The sequence below is a fragment of the Erithacus rubecula genome, assembly GCF_903797595.1.
Source record: "Erithacus rubecula genome assembly, chromosome: 1".
In the NCBI taxonomy this organism is placed as follows: Eukaryota; Metazoa; Chordata; class Aves; order Passeriformes; family Muscicapidae; genus Erithacus; species Erithacus rubecula.
This window is the reverse complement of record NC_136658.1, coordinates 14,699,782-14,719,179: the sequence shown is the minus strand read 5'-3', so window position 1 is coordinate 14,719,179 and position 19,398 is coordinate 14,699,782. Positions and strand designations below refer to the sequence as shown.

At 57.9% G+C, this 19,398-nt stretch overlaps 1 protein-coding gene across 1 annotated transcript in view; it reads left to right on the top strand.

The window, feature by feature from the left end:
- Nucleotides 1–4,463: 4,463 nt before the first annotated feature.
- Nucleotides 4,464–19,398, top strand: part of ARAP1 (ArfGAP with RhoGAP domain, ankyrin repeat and PH domain 1) — a 29,928-nt gene continuing 14,993 nt past the window's right edge. Inside the window, exons 1-8 of the mRNA XM_079299546.1 lie at nt 4,464–4,617; nt 7,600–8,351; nt 14,176–14,315; nt 15,602–15,669; nt 16,504–16,616; nt 17,098–17,268; nt 18,871–18,940; nt 19,220–19,340. Of these exons, the coding sequence (XP_079155672.1) occupies nt 7,678–8,351; nt 14,176–14,315; nt 15,602–15,669; nt 16,504–16,616; nt 17,098–17,268; nt 18,871–18,940; nt 19,220–19,340 (1,357 nt within the window). The 5' untranslated portion in view covers nt 4,464–4,617; nt 7,600–7,677. The remainder of the gene's footprint in view (nt 4,618–7,599; nt 8,352–14,175; nt 14,316–15,601; nt 15,670–16,503; nt 16,617–17,097; nt 17,269–18,870; nt 18,941–19,219; nt 19,341–19,398) is intronic.

Sequence of the window (19,398 nt, the reverse complement as noted above, 5' to 3'; positions counted from 1 at the left end):
TGCCAAAGGCTCTGGGAAGGTTTCCCCCCGGATGGATCCGAGGGTCCAGGACTGGAGAACAGGGGCATGTGATGGCTCTGGGGAGTGGGATGGGATAACGTGGGGGATGTGATGGCTCTGGGGAGCGGGATGGGGGATGTGATGGCAGGATGGGGGAGCGGGGAGATGTGATGGACTGGGGGACTGGGGATTCCGGGAGTAGGGGGCATGCAGGCAGCGGAGGAGCTTTGTGGGGTATTTCCCACTGTCCCCCTGGCTGAGCCCCACCGAGCACCGTACCCTGGCTGTGGGGCTGAGCCGTGGCCCCTCCTGCCCTGGCCTGGCGTGGGCGAGGGGCCGAGCGGGGGGGGCCTGCCCACCCCCGGAGCAGCAGCCAGCGTGTCCCGGTCCCTGAGCGCCGCGATGAAAGGACCATTGTCCCAGGCTGGGCAGCCGTGAGGGCTGGCCATGGACACCCCACATCCCCTCTGTGTCCCCCAGCCCTCCCACTCTCCTCCTTACCCCCCACCAAGACCTTGGGAATTGTGTGGGGAGGCAAGAACCCCACACGCAACCCGTTTATTATTTTTTTGGGGAAAGCCCTGGCAGCCTTCCCCTTGAATCCTGTTTCCATGAGGCAGCCAAAGCTCCGTGCGGGAACAAGCCTGGGCCTGGCGAGGGGGGCCCTGAGTGCCCCCGCCCCGGGAAGCGCCCCGGCATCCTCCGGGAGCCGCCGCTGCCACCAGACCGAGGTACTGGGTGCTCCAGGGGGTTTGGGGGGACAACCCCAGCTGGGCTGGGGGGCGGGAGGGGGCCACTGAACCCCTCAGCTGCGCTTTCTCTCCTGGGGGAGGTTGTGTTTCTTTCCACGTGCTCCTGTGGGTCCCTGGGGGGATGCTGGGGGCTGCTGGGGTGGTGGGGGGAGTACGGATTGTTCTGCTCAGCTGCAACAGCGCTGTGCCCCCCCTGCCCCCCTGCTTGCCCCAGATTAACCCCAGTGTACCCCGGCTCACCCCCAGTACTCCCCAGCCAAATTCCAGTGTGCCCCAGCTCGCTCTCAGCACACCTCAGCTCCACCGCGGTAGGTTCCACTTCACCCCAGAGCACCCCCAGTACATCCCAGCTCAACCCTGGTGCAATTCCAGTGTGATCCAGCTTCCCCCCAGCAGACCCCAGTTCACTCCCAGCAGACTCCAGCTCACCCCAAGCGCACCCGAGCTCAATCCTAGCTGAACCCCAGTACACTCCAGTTGAACTATAGTATTCCCCAGCTGCCCCCACACAGACCCCAACTCATCCCCAGCATACCCCCAATCAACCTCTGTATACCTCAGTTTGCCTCAGCACATCCCAGCTCAAACCCAGTTCATCCCAATACTCCCCAGTATATTCCAATTCACCCCAACACTTCCCAGAACATCTCAGCTTAACCCCAACCTTCCCAGTTTGCTTCCAGTATATCCCAACTCCCCTAAGCCCACCTCAGCTCAATCCCAGTATAACGCAGCTCAGTCCCAGTCTCCAGGAAGCCCTGGCACTGCTGATACCCTCGTTCCTGTGCCACTGCAGGGGTCCTACTGCCTGTTTGGAGTGAGGGACATTTTGGGTGATTGTGCTGCCAATGCCACTGGTGAAGCTGGGAGAAGGGGACCCTGAGGGCCCAGCTGGTAGATTTGTTTTCTGCTGGGGATCTGGCATGTCCCCGTTCACAGCCAGAAAACGGCGTCAGCTGTGGCTGCACCAGGGCGCCTGCCAGCAGTGCCCGTGCCACACCAACCACCACCAACAGCACCCAGATGCTGGGTGAGGCTGGTAGTGGGCTTCCCTTGCTTTCCTCCTCCTCTTCCTCACTGCTTCCCAGTCTGTCTGCTGAGGGCTGGAGCTTTACCAGTGCTGTGTAGCTGGAGCTGGGATGGTGGTTGCTTTGTCCTCCAGTAATGGCAAGCTGGTTCCATGGGACACCTGCACTCTGCTGGGGCTGTCGGGTTGGTGTTTGGGGTGCCCGGGGGCACCTGCAGGGGGGTTCCTAGGTCTAGCACCACTGTAGGGGCAGCAATTTTAATTTGTGGGTTCAGCCCCAAAAGCCAATTTTTGGAGGCATGATGCTGAGTGCTGGGAGGAAGGTAGCAAGGAAAGCTCCTCCAAGAGCTGATGGTGTTTTTCTGGGGGTGCTCCAGCAGCTACTGGGGATGAGTTACTATGGGCCACAGCCAGAACATCAAGGATAGGGATATTTAGGGCAATATTGAGGATGTATCTGCTGTCAGAACTTAGCCTCAGAGCAGGGTGAGCCCTTGAGATTTTGGGGGTGTCTCATGGGAGGCAGGGAGAAATGCTCCCCCATTCAGGGAGTGATGCAGCTGCTGTGGCAGGACTCTGTGGCTGTGGGGGGATTGATGCTCAGGGAAGTTTTGCAGATGGGCCCCCTAAATCCACAGGTGAGGGAGAGCCTGGCTGTGTAGAAAGGCTTTTGCAAAGTGGGGGTTAGGGCATGTGGTTGGCAGTCACTGTACTTCTGTCCCTGCTGCAGCAGCCCCTGGCTTGGCTTGTCTGCAGTGCTGTGGTGGCCAGGGGGACCCAGGGGGTGGCCCTGGTATGGTGTGACCCTGCTGTTGGGGACAGGGCTTGTGCATGGGGTACACTTGCACCCCAACGAGCATGAAGAGGAGGCAGAAGGGCATCGGGCTGGAAAAGGGGACAACTCATCCACAGCTGGAGGGGTCACCCCTTCCCCATGACACTTTCACTTCCCACTTATGGGAAAGTGAAACAGGGACCCACATGTTTTCAGGGCTGTATGTTTGGGCTGACTTCTCACGGAGGAGGGAGGTGCCATGCTTCCCAGGGGGACCCATCCTCCCCCCAGCATCGCCAGACCCTGGGACACTGGGGCTGCTCTGGGGTGCCTGTGCACGTGGGGTTTGCCTTCCTGACCTAGTTTGCTGGCAGCTTCCATAATGTATGTCAGGAGCTGAGAGCATTCCAGTGGAACTCCGTGGGTAGCAACAGCATTGCCAGATGTATTTACCCCTTTTCTGGCTGGATTTGCCCATTTCTGCTTGGATTTACTGCTTTTTTTTGGCTGGATCTGCTCATTTCTGGCTGTATTTGCCCCTTTTCTGGCTAGATTTGTGAGGCAGGCAGCAATGCTCTGTAAGGGAATGCCGGGAAACTTATTTATTTGCTGGTGCCACAGCCTGGAACATGTTCCACCTTCCCAGGTTTTACTTCCTTGGGGGAAGGGGAATGCAGGTGGGACCTTGGGGAAATGAGGAACCCCCAGTTTTCCTGCTCCCTTGGCCCTGACTTCTCACCCACCTCATCACTGCCCGCCTTCCACCTCCATGCACACCCTTTATCTGCACACAGAGTGGCTTGGGGCAATTCCCATGTTGGGGCACACCCTGGTGTGTGTGTGAGCCCTCAGGCCCCCAAGCAGGGGGCCAGGCACCCTCTGGCTTCTTCACATGAACCACCTGGAAATGGCAACTCATGGCAGACAGAGGGAGGAGGCTCCACAGAAGCAATTCCACCTCTGAATTGTGATTCTGCAAGCCTGAACTTGATCCCTGAACAGTGCCTGGGGGGTGTGAATATCATTTGCAATTTCTTTGGCTGAGAAGATCTTGAAAATGAGAAAGCTTCACACTCCCAGGCGCTGCTGAGCAGATGGTTAATCACTGAGGTGGAGGCTGTGGGTGGGAAGGGGTCTGTGGAGTGCTGGGTGCTGTCCCAGGACCATTTGTTTGCTTTGGGGTATTTGCTGCCTGCTGAGGATTCTTCTTGGGCAGTTTCAGGTGAAGATGTGGTGCTTTCAATTCCCAACTGGGCAGGGAATCTGCAGTAGCCCTGGCAGGTCTGTTGGGGACATCACATTCATGCTAGATCCATCAGGGATATGGGTGACATTGGCCTCATTCTGGCTGGCCGTGGCCCCTTGTCTGAGGATCTTTCCTTAATTTAGGCAGGAAAGGGTAAAAATCGCTGCTGTGTGAGACTGGTTGCCCAGTGCTGCTGAGGAACCCCCTTCCCTCTGGTGGCCAGCCCTGTTCCCACAGGTCCTTCCACCACTTGGCTTTGTCCCCCGTACCCACAGGAACCCTGGTGGGTTACAGCTTCCCAGATACTGCCCTCCCTGGGAATCCACAGGGCTCCTGGGACACGGTGGTGGGACATGGCAGCCACCTGCTTGTCCCTTTCTGTCCAGCGGCCAGAGCTCGGCTTGTCCTGCCGCCCCTCACCGCCCCGTCCTTGGTACCTGGTTCCTGTAGTACTGGTGAGCTCCCCCTTCCCGGAGCTCACCCTGCCTGGCTCTTCCTTCCTCTCTGCTGAGAGCCCTGCTCCGTCCTCCTGTGTCCCAGGGCTCACACCGCCTCAGGCTGCGGCCCTCCTGTCCCCCATGGCGCCTGTGGTGGCTGCATCACCGCGCTGAGGCCCCGCGCTGTGCCGGGGCCTGGCTGGCTATTGCACCACATCCAGCTCAGAGCTCTGCTCGGCTTTCCGGAAAGTTCCCATTGCTGAGTGGCGTTTGAGGAAGTGCCGGGGCAGGCAGAGACCCCTTGGCAAAGCTCCACCGCGCCAGCTGGACCACAGGCAGGCCTGCCACCTCCTGCTGCTGAGCCAAGGGACCCTGTGCTGGTAATTAGCTCTCCTTGATTAATGAGCCCACAGACCTGGGGAAGGGAGCTTGGGGTGCAGGCAGGGTTTGCCTGCATTGGAGACGGACTTGCGTGGGAACTAGATCAATCGAGTGGGTGCCAGACACCCAGCAGGGCTCCTATGCTGGAGTTTCTTGGATCTTGGCCACTATCCTGGTTGCCATTGAAGGGACAGGCAGGGAAGAGCTGTGGGATGGCCACCACTTTATTGCCTGGTGCCTGGGTGCTGAGTGCAGCTCTGCCAGTGCCATACCGATGGCCCTGGTCACACTATCCGATCCCTGGCACCTCATTAGGGGTAACATTGATTACCTGGGGGAAGCTAGATCAGTAAAGGGAGCAGGCTTGCCTGTCACTCCCAGTCAGAGCCCACAGCCTCCATGGCATACACAGCTCCTTAACTGAACAAGCCCAGCCCTCATTAGTGCCCCACCTGAGTGTTGGAAGCCCAGGGCTCTGAGAGCAGTGGTGGGATGCAGTGGGTGAAGGGTGGGCACACCCCTGCACCATGGGGGGCTCCTCCCTGGGCCAGGATGCTCAGCCCTGCTGGGGGAAGAGGTGCTCCCAAATGCTCTGTTGAGTTGAGGGCATCTGAGGTGGGCTGGGGTAGCTTCAGGAGCCCCCAGAAAAGCAGCCAGAACCCAAGTTTGGGGGTAGAGCGGCTTGCTGAGCCCCTTGGTCTAGACAAAAGGGACCAGCACCAGACACTCCCAGATCCAGGACTAGGAGAGTGAGGGCTTTGTGGGTTTGGGATGGGGCTGAGGAGTCTGGTCCTCATGTATTTTGGTGTCCTGACTTATGCTGGCAGCCCTCACCATTCCCTCCTCACGCCGTTTGTCCGGCCTTTAAGTCTCTTACAAAACAGCCCCTGTGGTGTTGCTTAATCCCGGGGAGGAATGCAGTGGGTCAGCACTGGGAGGATTTGGGCTTGGCAGGGGCCACAGCCGGGGTCACCCCCGATCCCCAGCAGCCGGCTGGGTTACGGCATCTCCCTGTGTTGGTTTCGCTTCTGGAACATCCTCATCTTGTTCAGCACAGAGGTTAAATGATTAATGACTGAAGGAGGGAACCTAGCGAAGGCTCGATTAATTATTTACTTGGTGAGGGCCCAGCTGCCAGCCTGGCACACTGGGGACCCTGTGCTTCCCTCGCTGGACTTTTGTCATCCCTGTCCCCGGTGAGCAGCAAGAAGGGCCTTCAGCCACCCCAGATAGTGCTGGGACAGTGCCAGTGGTGAGTGTTAGTGCAGCTGTCCCTTCTTGATAGGTCTGTCCCTAACTCTTCATCGATGTCCTGGCACAGCACTGGTGTCAATGGGTCAATGGGTGACACTGGTGGTGACTCCTTGGCTCTAGCAGGATGGGGGGCATTTGTGGGAGCCCCATACCATTGTCACTGTATTTCCCTCTGCTCCTCCAGAGCCAGAGCCTAGCTGGGGTTGAGCCTGCCTGTGCTGGTGTCACTGGGATCTGGTGACAGCAGTGTCACCCAGCACCATTGCTTATCCATTTTCAATAATAGATGAGGGCTTTCTAAGTGTGTAGAGGTGGGAGAGAGAATTTTATTCTTATTCAGGGATTTTTGTTGTGCTGGTTGGGAATGCTGGGATCAGCGGGAAGGTTGTGGGTGCTACTGATTTGTCTGGTGCTACTGATTTCTCTGGTGCTGTCAGCAAGAAGCCACAGGGGTCAGCCAGCCCTGGGTCCCTGTTGCTCCTTCCTTGGACACTTGGTTCTTGGAGCCTGAAGCAAAGCCAAACTGTGCCAGGAAGTGCCAGGGAGGTGGCACTGTGGCCACATCCCAGCAGCATCACTGGGATGCTGGTGTCTCGAGGGTAGGGGTCACTGTGGGGTGCCTCAGGCTCGGCAGTATCCAGTTAGTGCTGGGTTGAGAATGAGCCTTGCTCAGCTGTGCACTTTGCACCGAAACCGCAAGTGCTGCCGGGGGCTGGGACCTGCCTGAGTCACACAGAAAACGTGACTCTGACTGCAGATCAGACTGGCCTATTTACAGCTCCAGGAAATCCTCAAGCTCCTTCTTAGCAAGTCTAAAAAAACCTCCAGCAAACCCAAAATAAGATGGTGCCGAAGTCACTAACAGTGCTGTGTGTGCTGGCATGACGGGATCTGCCTCCTGCCTGGAGCCTGCTGAGGCCATGATGCTGGTGGGTGGGAAGGGCAGGGTATCCCATCTGCTGCTTGCTGGGATAACAGGGATTTGCCCTGCCAACAGCTATGGTGTGGGATGGGTGTTCTGCTCTGGGACCTGGGACACCAAGTGAGCCCCCATGTCCCAAGCTCTGGATGCCACAAGGGCACTCTGCTAGATGTGTGCACCAAGGTGCTCTGCCAGCACTCCAGGTGCCATGCTAGAGCAGTGCCAAGGACAGGGCTCTGGAGCTGGGAGAATGCCATGGTGTGCATATGGTCTGTGAGGAGGGGTTTTGTGCAGTTTGGGATGGGGGCTCCAGTGGCAGCACCCTGCCACTGGCTGTGATGGGGACAGCCCGGGAGAGGGGACAGCCTTCTGGATCCAACTGGCCATGGCACTCCATCCTGGCTTGCTGCTGTAAACCAGGGGAACTGCATCCTGGAGGGTGACAGCCCTGAGGTGCAGCCAGCAGCTCTCCTGCCTTTGAATCAGGCATATTCCCTGATTACCTAGAATGCAGATAATCCCCTACTGCTCTGTCCCACAGCCCAAATGTCACCCCCTGGGACCATGCTGGGATCCCATGGTGCCTTCACCTCTAAAGGGATGGCATCTATATTTTACTCCCTAAACTGGGACCCTCCAGCATTTCCACATACATAGTTCAGGACTGGGTGATCCTGGGGACACAGAGTGGTTGGAGGCCATAGGAAAAACAGGTTACTTCACTGGGAATGTTGGTTTTGGGGCTCTAGATTTCACTTGGTTTGTGTTTTGGGACTGATCCTGATCCTGTTGTCTCCATTCCCAGGTCCTGATGTCATCCTGAGCCTTGCTGGCAACGGAAGATGCACTGAGTGGTGCAGGTTTCTGTGGCCAGCCCCCTGCCATGGAGGAGGAAGGATCTCTGCCGGTGGCTGCCTGGCTATCTGCCCTCCACCTCGACCAGTATGTGGAGAACTTCCAGCAAAGTGAGCTGTGGTCAGTGTGTGACTGCCGGACTCTGACGGACGAGGGGCTCACCCGCCTCGGGGTGCTGCTGCCCGGCCACCGCCGCCGCATCCTCCTGGGGCTGCAGAAAGCCTTTGCTGAGGCTCCACTGCCCCTTGGGACTCACCAGCCCCCTGCCAGTAAACCTGTCCCCATGAAACGCCACATCTTCCGCTTGAGCTCTGCCATGGGGCCGGAGCAGCCGGAGCCCCGGTGCCTGCCAGTGCCCGGTGGGACCCCACTGCTGGAGCCAGAGCGGGCTGCAAGCTTCCCCCAGCTGCCCCCACCCATCCCACCCCGCGTGGGCTGCCGTCCCCCCCTCAAATTCTCACCATCACCATCGGGGGGCAGCCCCGAGCCCCCCCCTGCAGCCTGCAGCCATCTCCCAGCCCTGGAGGACCCCTCTCTGCCAGCTCTTGGGGAGAAGCCCCCTGCTGACAGCAGGGCGAGACCCCCATTGCCACCGCTGCCAGCCAAGCGACACCACCTGGAAACCAAGTGCCAGAGCCTGAAGGGCCCTCCACTGCCTGACCGCCCCCCCGAGCTCCCCCCAAGGGCTGTGTCCCAGAGGAGGTAAGGGGGGTGGCAGGGGCGTGGGCTTGGGGATGCTCCAAGGCAGCAGGGTCTGTGGAGGGGGGGCTACTGTGATGTGGGTGGGACCCTCTGGTCATGACATAGGTTGCCTGGGGGTACCTACGCCCTCCCCAGACCTTAGCACATCTCCTGGGAGTACCCCCAGCCCCAGCACATCCCATGAGGGTACTAACTCACCCTCCAGCCCCAGCACAACCTCTGGGGGTAGCCCTGCCCGAGGCCACAGCACATTTCCTCAGGCTATCAGCATGGCTGAGGGGGGAGAGGGGAGTGTGGTGTTGAGATATTTATTTTGTCTGTGACTGAATGTATCCACCCTGATCATCCCAGTCACCCAGATCACCCCAGCCTGGCATGGGTGTAGAGCTCTGCCTTACCCCCACCTGTAATGTAGGCAGTGCTGAAGCCTGCAGAGCTCTTTGCACCAGTGGGAGCAAGACAATGAACCTCAGCACACAGGGACCGTGGGGCAAAGCTGCTGCCAGCTGCTGTGGCCAGATGACAGCTGGAATTTTGGGACAGCATTGGGGGCAGCCCCCTCTTTGCTGTCCCAACCCCCCAGTGCACTCCCAAATCCTGCAGAGCACTGACAGATGTGGAGTGAGGACTGGCAGGGCAGTTTGGCAGCTCTTGGGTGCCAGCACCCTCCTGGGGTGAGATGGAGGAATGTCAGCGAGCCTGTGTGGCACCCCTGCCCCAGGAGTCCTCCCCTGCAATCTCCCCACAGACCCTAAGGGATATATATATTCCTGGAGCTGGGGTGTCTAGCTGGTCCCCTGAGGGGGTCCTGGGAGTGTGGCTGTGTTTGTACTGATTGATGGTGCTTTATAGGATCCTGTGTGTAGTCAGGATGAGAATGCATGGCTGGGCTCCCCCTCCAGCTTCCCATCCCTGTGTCCCAGTGTTTTTTTGGTAAGGTGGGTGGAGGTGATCCCTCTGCTCGTGCAGGGAGTGGGCTTGGATGCTGAGCTGGGGAGGGGGCTCAGGCAGCTGATGTGGGGGGCTGGCATGCCATGGGATGGGCAGCACCTCAACAGCGTCCATCCTGGCACCTCAGGAACTGTTCCCACCACTGCATTTCTGCACCGAGATAGTCACCCAAACCCTCCTGAAGCCACTGTCAAGGAGGCTACCCGGCCACGATGAGGCTGCCACTTTGGTGCAAGCTGTGCTGGTTTTGTGCTGGACGTGCCGTCGGTTTGGTGCCAGCTGTGCCGTGGGTTTAGTGCCGTCCGTGCGGGGTGTTTGGTGCCAGCCATGCCCGAGTCCTGGCACTGGCCGTGCGTGGGTTCCTACTAGCCACAGTGAGGATTTGGTGCCGGACACGCCGCCGCTCCGGCCAGCTCAGGAAGTTTTGCTGCAGGGCAGGAAGTGCCGGGGTGAGAAACTGCGCTCCCCGCCGCCTCCCCCAGCCCTGCTCGGTGCCGCTCGGTGCCGCTCGGTGCCGCTCGGTGCCGCTCGGTTCCTGTCACCTGCCCAGGTAGGAGGGCACGGCTGGCACAGCGCCGGGCGTGCCGCACCGCAGCAGGCGGCGGGCGGAGGGGTTTTGGGGATGGGATCGAGCGCTGCCGGCGCTGCCGGGTGCGAGTTTCGCTTTGCCGGCTCCAGCGGGTGTTTCCTGTCCCGGCCTGTGTGCTGTGTGCCCCCAGGCAGTGCTGTTCCTCTGTTCTGCTGTCCCCGGGGACTGGCGCTGCCCAGGCTGGCACGGCACCCCGAAGGCTGGGCACTTGGACTCGGGGGCTGGGATTCCCCTCTGGAGCTGCCCCGGGGGGTCTGAGAGTCCCTTGGGAGCTGCACGGGACTCAGGACAGGATGGGCTTATGGCCCCCCAGGACACAAGGGTGCTCCAGTGGCTGGGGGGACCTTGGGGTCACCGTGGCAGAGCTCTGGGGGCTGTGCCAGTGTGGGACAGTGGGTGGCCACAGGGCTCTGGCACCTGGTGTGCCATGATGCACTCGTGACATACAGATTACACATGTATTGGTGCTTGGTAGCAAGATGGGAATACGTATGGGTGAATGTGTGTGGATATGTATTTCTCACATAGATCTTGATGCTGTAGTGAATATACATACAGGAGTATGTCTGTGCATTCATATATATGTTATATGTGTACTATATGGATGTATTGGGGAGTTCAGAACTAACCAGTTGAACCCCAAAACTGATTTCAAAAGTCACTTTAATTGTACAACCAGAAATATATTGGCTATTGGTGGGTTCTTGTTTTGAGAACATTTTAAAAATAAAGAGCTGTCATTTCCTAAGAAATTCTTACCTCTGAGAGTGGTGAGGCCCTGGCACAGGCTGCCCAGATAGGCTGTGGCTGCCCCATACCTGGAAGTCCTCAAAGCCAGGGTGGATGGGCTTGAAGTTACCTGGGCTTGAATTTACCTGGGGTTGTAGGTGTCTCTGCCCAAGATAAACTTTAAAGTCCTTTCCCAACCAAACCATTCCATGGTTCTACGACTCTTTGGCCAGTGCTGGTGCCTGGCCATGCCCGTGGCTGGAGGAGATGCCATGGTGCAGGATAACTGGCATGGACAAGGGATGCATTCAGGAGGGTGAGGGTAGGAGTCACCCTGTGGTGGGTGTTGGGCCCCAGCTCTTTGTGTGGGGCAGCATTTGCTGGGAGCTTGGGAAGTTATCCACGCTGGGGCTCCCAGGAGTGATGGGTGACTGGCTAAAGTGCCCTGGGCTGGGTCAGAGGGAGCTCCACAGCCCTAGGGTGCTGCTGTTGGCCCCAAACCCATCTCCTACCCCTACCTGGGTGCCTGCAGCCAGTGAACATGAAAGGCCTGGGATTAGGGGGAATACTGCTGGGTTGCCCAAGGACCAACAACAGTGGGGGATGCTTGCCCAAGTTGGAACTGATGATCAAGTCTGGATGATCCTTGCCCATGCTGAGTTGATGCCCACATCAGGGTGATGTTTGCCCAGGTCTGGATGGCACTTGCCCACATCAGGGTGATGCTCACTGCATCCAGGCCAGAGTTGCCAGCAGCTGTGAAGCAGCTGCATTGGTCTGGCTCTGTCTCTGGTGGGAATGAAACCCCACCATAACCTCTTGTGGAGGTGGGAGTGCCCACAGGGGAGGGACCTCCGGGAATGAGGGCTGAGAAGAGCTGGAGCACCCCTGTGTATGCAGACAGCCTGGGAGCAGAGCAAGTGACCTGGGCATTTCTGGGGTGACAGCACCCACCATCTCCCTTCACTTCCTGCTGTGCTGCCGTGGTCCCTGGCGCTTCCTCCTAGCTGCTTGAAGAGCCATATTGTGGTTTCCTCCAGGCCATGTTCATCTCTGGGTTCTCACCATCCCCCCCAACCCTGTGCACCCCAAGCACTCCTGTGCTGGGAGGTGATAGGATCCCAGCCCTGCTGGGTGTGGGATGTCTGAGATACTGCCTCCCACAGGTTCAATATTGGGAGCTCTCCCTCACTAGTTCCAGACTGGGCACCCTCCCAGTGCCAGCAGTGGGGTGTGAACCCCCCAGTTTTGGCCACTGATGGCTCAGACCTAGACACCCCACAGAGGGTCCCATGAGTGGTGGATGCTCACATCTGCACCCTGATTGTGGGAGGAGCTGTCAGTGAAGAGGGGACCCCCTCTCCATGCCCAGGGGATGGTCTAGGGATTATAGCAGCCCCCCAAGCAGCTGGGGGGACGGGGGTTGCAGAAAGTGATGTCTAAGGAAGTGATGACAGAAGACTCCTTTTGAGAGGGCTGGGTGAGCTGGGCAGGGGTGGTGGCCTGGGCAGAGATTTTGCTTTGGGGTGGTGCTTGTGGGAGAGCAGCTCTCTCTCCTCCTCTCAGAGGCGGTCTTAGATAAAGGACAGCAGATAAGGGACAGCACATAAGGCACCGGTTTGCCACTTCTTTAATGCCAGAGGTGGCATCAGCCAGACCCTGCCTGAAGCAGGACTGGCATTCTTTGGGGAATGCATGGGGTCCAGGGGAGGCAGGGGCTGTAGGGTACCCACTCTACCCCATGGACCCATGGGGGGACATGAAGGTCAGAGATGCTACAGCAGCAGGAAAGCAGTGGAGAGGATGTTTTGGGGAACTGGGGTGTTATTTGTGCCCAAGTTCTGTGGGTGCTCATCCTGCTGATCTCTGGCATGGTGGGGTTAGGGACTGGACAGGATTGGGGCTGAGCCAGAAACCCTCCTGAGAAGTCCCCATCCAGGAGATAGGGGTTGTCCTGGCCTGAGGCTTGTCATCTCACTTCTGGCCATGGAGCTTGTGCCCCCCAACCACCCCCCAGGGGGCAAACACCATCCTGGGTGGCTGCATAGATGCAGACCCCAGCCAGGTTCTTGCCAAAGGCTCTGTGGCTTCTGCACTATCACCTCCGTGTCTCTGGGTCTCTGCACACCTGGGTGCTCCAGCAGCTCCTGCCTGGTGGTGTTGGGAGCAGTGCTGTTCCACTACCCACACTCCCCTGCCCATACTCCCCTCCTTCCCTGCCAGCATTCTCTAATGTATGGATGGTTGTGGCTGGTTCCCATGGAAATAGCTGCTAAGAAATGAGGTCAGGCTGACCCAGTGAGAGCCAGCACTCTCGTCCTCCCCTGCTTCCCGCTCCAGCCACCAGCTCACCCCAAGCTAAGGGAAAGCTCTTGTGCATGAGCCATGATGCTGGGAGGCACATCCCCAAAAACTATGGGGTGCTGATGGCATCCTTGATGGCCATGGAATTATGGGATTACAGAATGGTTTGGAATGGATGTGACCTTAAAACTCGTTTAGTTCCACCCCCTGCCATGGGCAGGGACACTTCCCACTAGACCAGGTTGCTCCAAGCCCCATCCCACCTGTCCTCGAACATTTGCAGGCATGGGGCAGTCACAGATTCTTTGGGCAACCTATGCTAGGGCCTCACAACCCACAGAGGGAAGAACTTCCCAATATCTAATCTAACCAGCTGTTCTTTCTTGTGGCTGCAGTGGGAGGTAGCTGGAGCAAGGATGGGGATGGTGCCAGCATGCAGGTGCCCTGGGGCTCACCTGCCTGGGGCTTGGGGTTGAAATTCTGCCCACTGCCTCTGTCCTCTCCCTGGATTCAGGGATGCTCCAAAGGTACCTTGTATTGTTATACCCTGGAGAAACTTCTTAATTTCCTGGCCTTGAAAACACCATTATCCCATAGGTTTCTATTCACTGCCTGTAACCTTTGAGTCTCAGGAAGGCAGGAGGCAAGGAACAGGAGGTAGGAATGGCTGAGCCCAGCTGCTCAGGGAGGAGGACAGGGAGGAGCTGCTTGTGGAGAGGAGGACGGTCCCCATGGTCCCTCTCCCCACTGATCAAGGTTTGGGGCTGTGGGCATGGCTCACTGAGCAAGGAGAAGCTCCATTTCCAGGATTTCTTGCTGCCATAGCAGCCACCCTGGATATCTAGTGTCCACCCCACCATAAGGAAACTGGTGGCACAGAGCATCCCTAGGACCCCTATCCTGCTCAAGGAACCCTGTGGCCACCTGCAAACCAGATAAGGAAGCAGCTCTGCCATTGTTTGGACTGGAGGAAAGAAAACAACCTGCTCTGGGATGTGGCTTCAAGGCTGTGGGTGGCTTGGGGTGTCCCAGAGTGAGATAAGGATCCTGAGCTGTGGAGGACACGCGGGGGAGTGAGGTTGGATGCCTTGAAAACATCTCTGGGCTAGAAAAGTAATCATATAGCCCAAGCACAGGAAAGGCTTTGCAATAGGGTCTTCAGAATTGGCTTGTGGGTTTGGATCTGCTGGGGTTTGGTCCTTTTTGGGGCTCCTCTGTGAGGCAGGGGCTGGCATAAGCTCTCTCCCACAGCACCCCTGCCAAAGAGGAGGTCCCCATCACCGAAAGAGCACCCGGTGTCACCCTGTGCTCCCTGCCTCGCACGAAGGCGCCGGCCCCAACGCCGCCAGCGCTGCCCTCCAAGGCCACCCTTCCCTTCGTGCCAGAGTTTGGTGAGTACAAGGGGGCCCCTCCAGCCTTCCCCTGTCACAGATCTTCCCTTGGGATATCTGGCTGCCAATCCATCAGCATCCATTCCATCCCACCGGTGCTGTGCCTTCCTTCTTGTCAGTTTGTTCCTCTGTCCTTGCTGCTCTTTCTTCTCTATCCCCTTTCTTTCCTTCTGGGCTGAGGGTATCAGGGGTGCGAGACCTGGGCTGGGGGATTTAGTGTGTGTGAGGTCTGAGCTGGGAGCTTCAGGGAAGTAAGACCTGGGTTGGGAGTTTCAGGTGATGGAAGATGTGGGCTGGGGGTTTAGGTGAAGCCTCTCCTAGGGCTGAACAAAGGTTTCTGTGGGTGCTGGAAGCACCCACACACACCCACAGAGGAAAAGTGAAGAAGAAGGAATGAGTTGTGTGGGATGCTGGGTGCCTCTCAAGGCCAGCAGCCCTGCTGGAAGCAGCACTGGTTTAACTGGGAGCTGGGGTGTGTTTCAGAAGCTGGGAGAAGGCATGGACAGAACCTTATCTGTCTGTTGTGGGGTACAGGGGTGAAAGCTGCTCACACCCTGATGGGTTTGGGATGCAGAGTCTGCAGGGGGTTTCTGTGGTGAGCACCACCTGCACCCCTCAATCCCCTGCAGCCTGGAAGCATCCTTGCCTGCTGCCAGGGCCCAAACACCATAATCTGTTGGGGTTTTGGGAGGAATCTGCTCCAGATTCTCAGTGGGATTTGGGAGTGGGTGTCTGCCAGGGCCAGATCTGGGGCCACTTGTTCACTATGGGGTTACAATCCTGACCAGGATTCCTGCCGATATAGGTGCTGGGTGAGGAGAAACCATTTCTTGCTCCCATCATTCTCTGGGATCTCATTTCCATGGTGCACAAGCTCAGGAGCTGAATGGGAGAGGAGGGAAGGGAATTCACCCTGGAAAACAAGCTGTGGAAAAAGCCCCTGGGAACCCCCAGCAGCAGGAGCTTCCAGGCAGAGACATGAGAGCCTGGACAGGGCCATGGTCCTGGGGCTGGTGTCACCAAGTCCCCTTCTGGTGAGGCCAGGAATGTCGTGACAGTGCTGGGAGGTGCCACTAGCGGGACTTTGCCCTCTCCCAGCTTTTTCTTAAACTCTTTGATAAAACCCTTGTTGTCACAGGGATGGGGTGTTTATTTGCCAAGGGAAAAGCAAGGGGAAGTCAGCCATGCCTGCATCATCCTCCCCATGGGCTCCACGGTTGCAGGGGGAATGTGGATCCCTTGCTCCAAGCCAGCTGATTCCCAGCATCTTCCCTCTCCTTTATCAGATGACTCGGACTACGAGGACTCGGCGTGGGAGGAGGAATTAGCCAGACCAACGGGGGAGATGGCCAAGGTTGGTCCCACCATGGGGCTGGAGGTGGGCAGGAGCTAGCAGGGTGACTGGCACTAAGGATCAGCCTTCAGATGCTCCAGAGATACTGGTTAGAGCTGGAGAAGCATGTTGGAAGTGGCCAGAGAGGGGGTTCTGCCTCACTGAGCACCCACTGGGTCTCCCGTAGGTCCCTAGCGAGTACCCCCTGGGTCTCCCATGGGGGTTGAAACCCTAGAGCTGGAACTAGGCTCTTCAGTGTCCTTGGGAAGTATATATCAGGTCTTTCAGTGGTGCTGGAACTTAAGGGTCCCTGGGAAGCACCCTCCAGGTGTTATCCCAGTGTCCCCAGGAAGCATTCACTGGGTCCAATGGGGAGCACCCAGAGCTGTGCAGCACCCTGCCACACTCACATGCCCAGAGTGTGTGCTAGTAGACATCTCCAGCACTGCATCTTGAATGTAATCCCTGGATTGTGAATTTCCATCTGCCTCGCTCGCTCTCTGGGGTGGGAACGGATGGATTTGAGGAGTCCCAGAAGCTGCAGAGCACCTAAAGCCCCCATCTGCCTTTGCTTGGGAACACCAGGGCCAAGCCAGATTTCTCATGAAGCTCCAACATTTTTAGCTGCTATAAATAACCATCCTGGTGTTCAGCTCCTCCCTTGATTGCACTGCCCTCTCTCTGTGAGCCTCAGCATGCCTCTTGCTGGGCAGCCTGGCACTGTGGGCAGCTGTTGAGCTGGGGATGGGCTGGTGACATGGCATCGTGCCCCCTCTCCTTCCACCCACCTGCACTCTCATGGTGCAGTGGGGGCACCAAGGAGACCCCATGTGTCACCTGTGTGTGTCTCTGCAGGAGGATGCTGAGCCTAGGATGAGGAGACCACGGTCCCTGCGTTCCAACAGCCTCTTCAGTGAAGATGATTTCGGCGAGGAGCACCCCAAGTACGAGCCTGGCTGCCATGCTGTGTGCAGGGAACGTGTCTGTGTATAGGCAAGGGATATGTGTGCATGTACCAGGGGGTGTTTTTGTTTCTGTAGGGGGTGTGAGCACAGGCAGAGAGCTCTTGGGCATGGCAGGGCAGGTGAGTGCACAGGTCAGGGCTTCTTGTGTACGCACAGTTCCACAGCGTGCACACACGTGGGCACACGCAGGACCTGTGAGTGTGAGCAGAGAGCAGCTCTGTGTGTCTCTGGGTTGGGGCTACAGTCTTGGGAGTGCCCTGTCCCCCCTCCCAGAGCTGGGACTCAGGCCTGGGCTGTCCCTGGGACTGGGGAATGCCGGGATTCCACTGAGGGGACTGTCCCCGGTGTCCCCGCTTGCATACGGCTGGCCTGCATTGCCTGTGCCTTAGGGAAGGTCACAGGGAGGCTGAAGCGTGCTGGGGAGCCTCAGCCCCTCCCAGGACCTGCCAGCTCTTAACCCCCTCCCTCGGCTCCTCATCCCCAGTGGTGGCAGCAGCTGGAGTGACAGGGACCCCAGCCTGCACCCACCTGCACCTGACGCCTTCCCCGGCAGCAGCTGCGACACGCTCAGTGACAGCATGGAGGGCACCAGTGCCACCGCCTCGCTGTCACCCACCATCAGAGCAGGGTGGCTGGACAAGAACCCGCCACAGGGGTGAGTGATATACTGGGAGTCCTTGTGTGACATGGAAGGGTGATTGTCTCCTCCTTTTCTCACCTGTAATTCCTGCTCATGGGGATATACTTTTGCTTTGGCGAAAATCTATTGCTAGGGGTTCCTTCCACTCTGTTCTAGCCTGTGATTTAGGTTAGAAACACACATTTTTTGTGAAAGAGCCTTTCTCAGAGCAGGTGCCACCAGTTGTTGTACTCAGTTTGCTGAGAAGTGGAGGCTGCAGCTTGAGCTTCCTCTCTGACCCTGAATCACTGGGAAAAGAGCTGCTTTTCCTCTGTGGGAACTCTGGAATAGCAGTGACCACAAGAGAAGCTGTCAGGGATGAGGTGGGGTGTTTGGGCTGAGCTGTGCAGTTGGGATTGCTGGGTTTGCTGCAGGAGTAGGTGGTGATAGCCCCTGTTTTATGGGATGGCAGCCCCAAATCTTGGGCTCATTGTGGAAAGTCAGAGTGATGCAGCAGTAAAACGGGAAGTGCTGGGCTTGTGTCTGTGTGCTCCAGGGTGAGCGAGCCAGGGAGTCATGGGAAGGCCAGTGATCCCCCAGGGAGTCCACTGAACCAACACAGTGTGCACAGGGAGCCCACTCAAAGAGCCCCTGCACTAGCTGGGAGGCGACAATCAAGCAGGAGATGTGACAGATGTTTTGGGGCTTCTTAATCTGGGCTCAGAGAAAGCCCCAAGGCAGCAGTTCAATTGAGGAGGAAGCTCAGCTATTTTCAACAGAACAGCCGTGCTGTGGGGAAGTGAGAGCAGCTGGAAGGTCCCTGGGAAGCTTCTCCAACAAACCTTTCCTGAGTAAACAAGCCTTTGAGCGACTGTGTGCTTGCCACCACACCAGGCCCCACCCCCTTCAGCATTGGGGATTCAGCCTCACTGACCTGGAGGATCAGTGCTGGGAGAGGGGGCTGCATGGCAGGGCTTGCTGTGTTAGAAAGGGTTTGGCTCCTCCTGCAGCCCTAATGCTAAAGGGATGGGTTGAAAAGTGTCCTGCCTTTCTCTGTGGTGCGTGGTTGGTTTGCATCCTCAGCTGGGCAGGACAAAGGGGTCTCTGGTGGGCTCTCTTCCAGCCCCCAGAGGGTCCTGCCTCTCATCTGTATCCCCATCCTGATACTGAAGCAGAGGGCTTCTCCCTGTGCTCTGGTGTCACTGAACCCTCTTGGAATGTGTCTCCTGAATTGAATCCTGCCTGGCTGTTAGGGGTAGCCCTTGTTCTCAGCTCCATGTTTTAATTGGTGCCTGGAGGAAAGCATGAAGTCCCCATTGCTATCCTCACCAGCAACATGAGTGCACAGGATCAAGGGCTGGGGACTTCAGGGGCTGGCTGGGACAGGCCTCTTATCCTTGTGCAAAATAGCACCAGATCAAGGGTTGGGGACACAGGGCAGAATGGAAGGCTGGGGATACCATGGGCTGGGGACACGGCACACAATGGAGGGCTGGGGACATTGAGGGCTGGGGACACAGGGCAGGATCAATGCCGAGGTGGCCCCAGGCTTTTGGTAACTGGGGCGTGAACACGCAAGCAGAATCATCCTGAGTTCAAGGGCATCCCCTCCAACGGGTCCCTCTGGTCCCCTCCCAGGTCCTACATCTACCAGAAGCGCTGGGTGAAGCTTGACGGTGACTACCTTCGCTATTTTGACAGTGAAAAGGTGGGTGGAGAGGATGCATCTGGGGCTTTGGGATGAGAAGGTGGCAGAGGAGCTGCCCCAGCAGGGCCAGCTCCCTCTGGGCATCCCGACTCAGAGATGTGGCTGTGCCAAGGGTCAGCATCCCAGGGAGCAGCCACAGCTGGGTGGTGGGGAGGAGATGTGGGAGGCTCAGAGCCTACTGGACACTGGAGCTGGAGCATTGGGAACCCGGGGCACTAACAGCCCCATTTCCCTGAGGCCACAGACATGAGCAGTGTGTCTCTCCACTCCCCAACCCAGGATACCTACTCCAAGCGGCTCATTCCTGTCTCCTCCATCTCCCGTGTCTCCAGCATTGGGGACCAGAAATTTGAGGTTGTCACCAACAACCGCAACTTTGTGTTCCGGGCCGAGAATGATGGTGAGTGACAGGGGTCCCTGTTCCCCAGCTGCTCTCCCTTCCCAGCCCAAAGGATGAG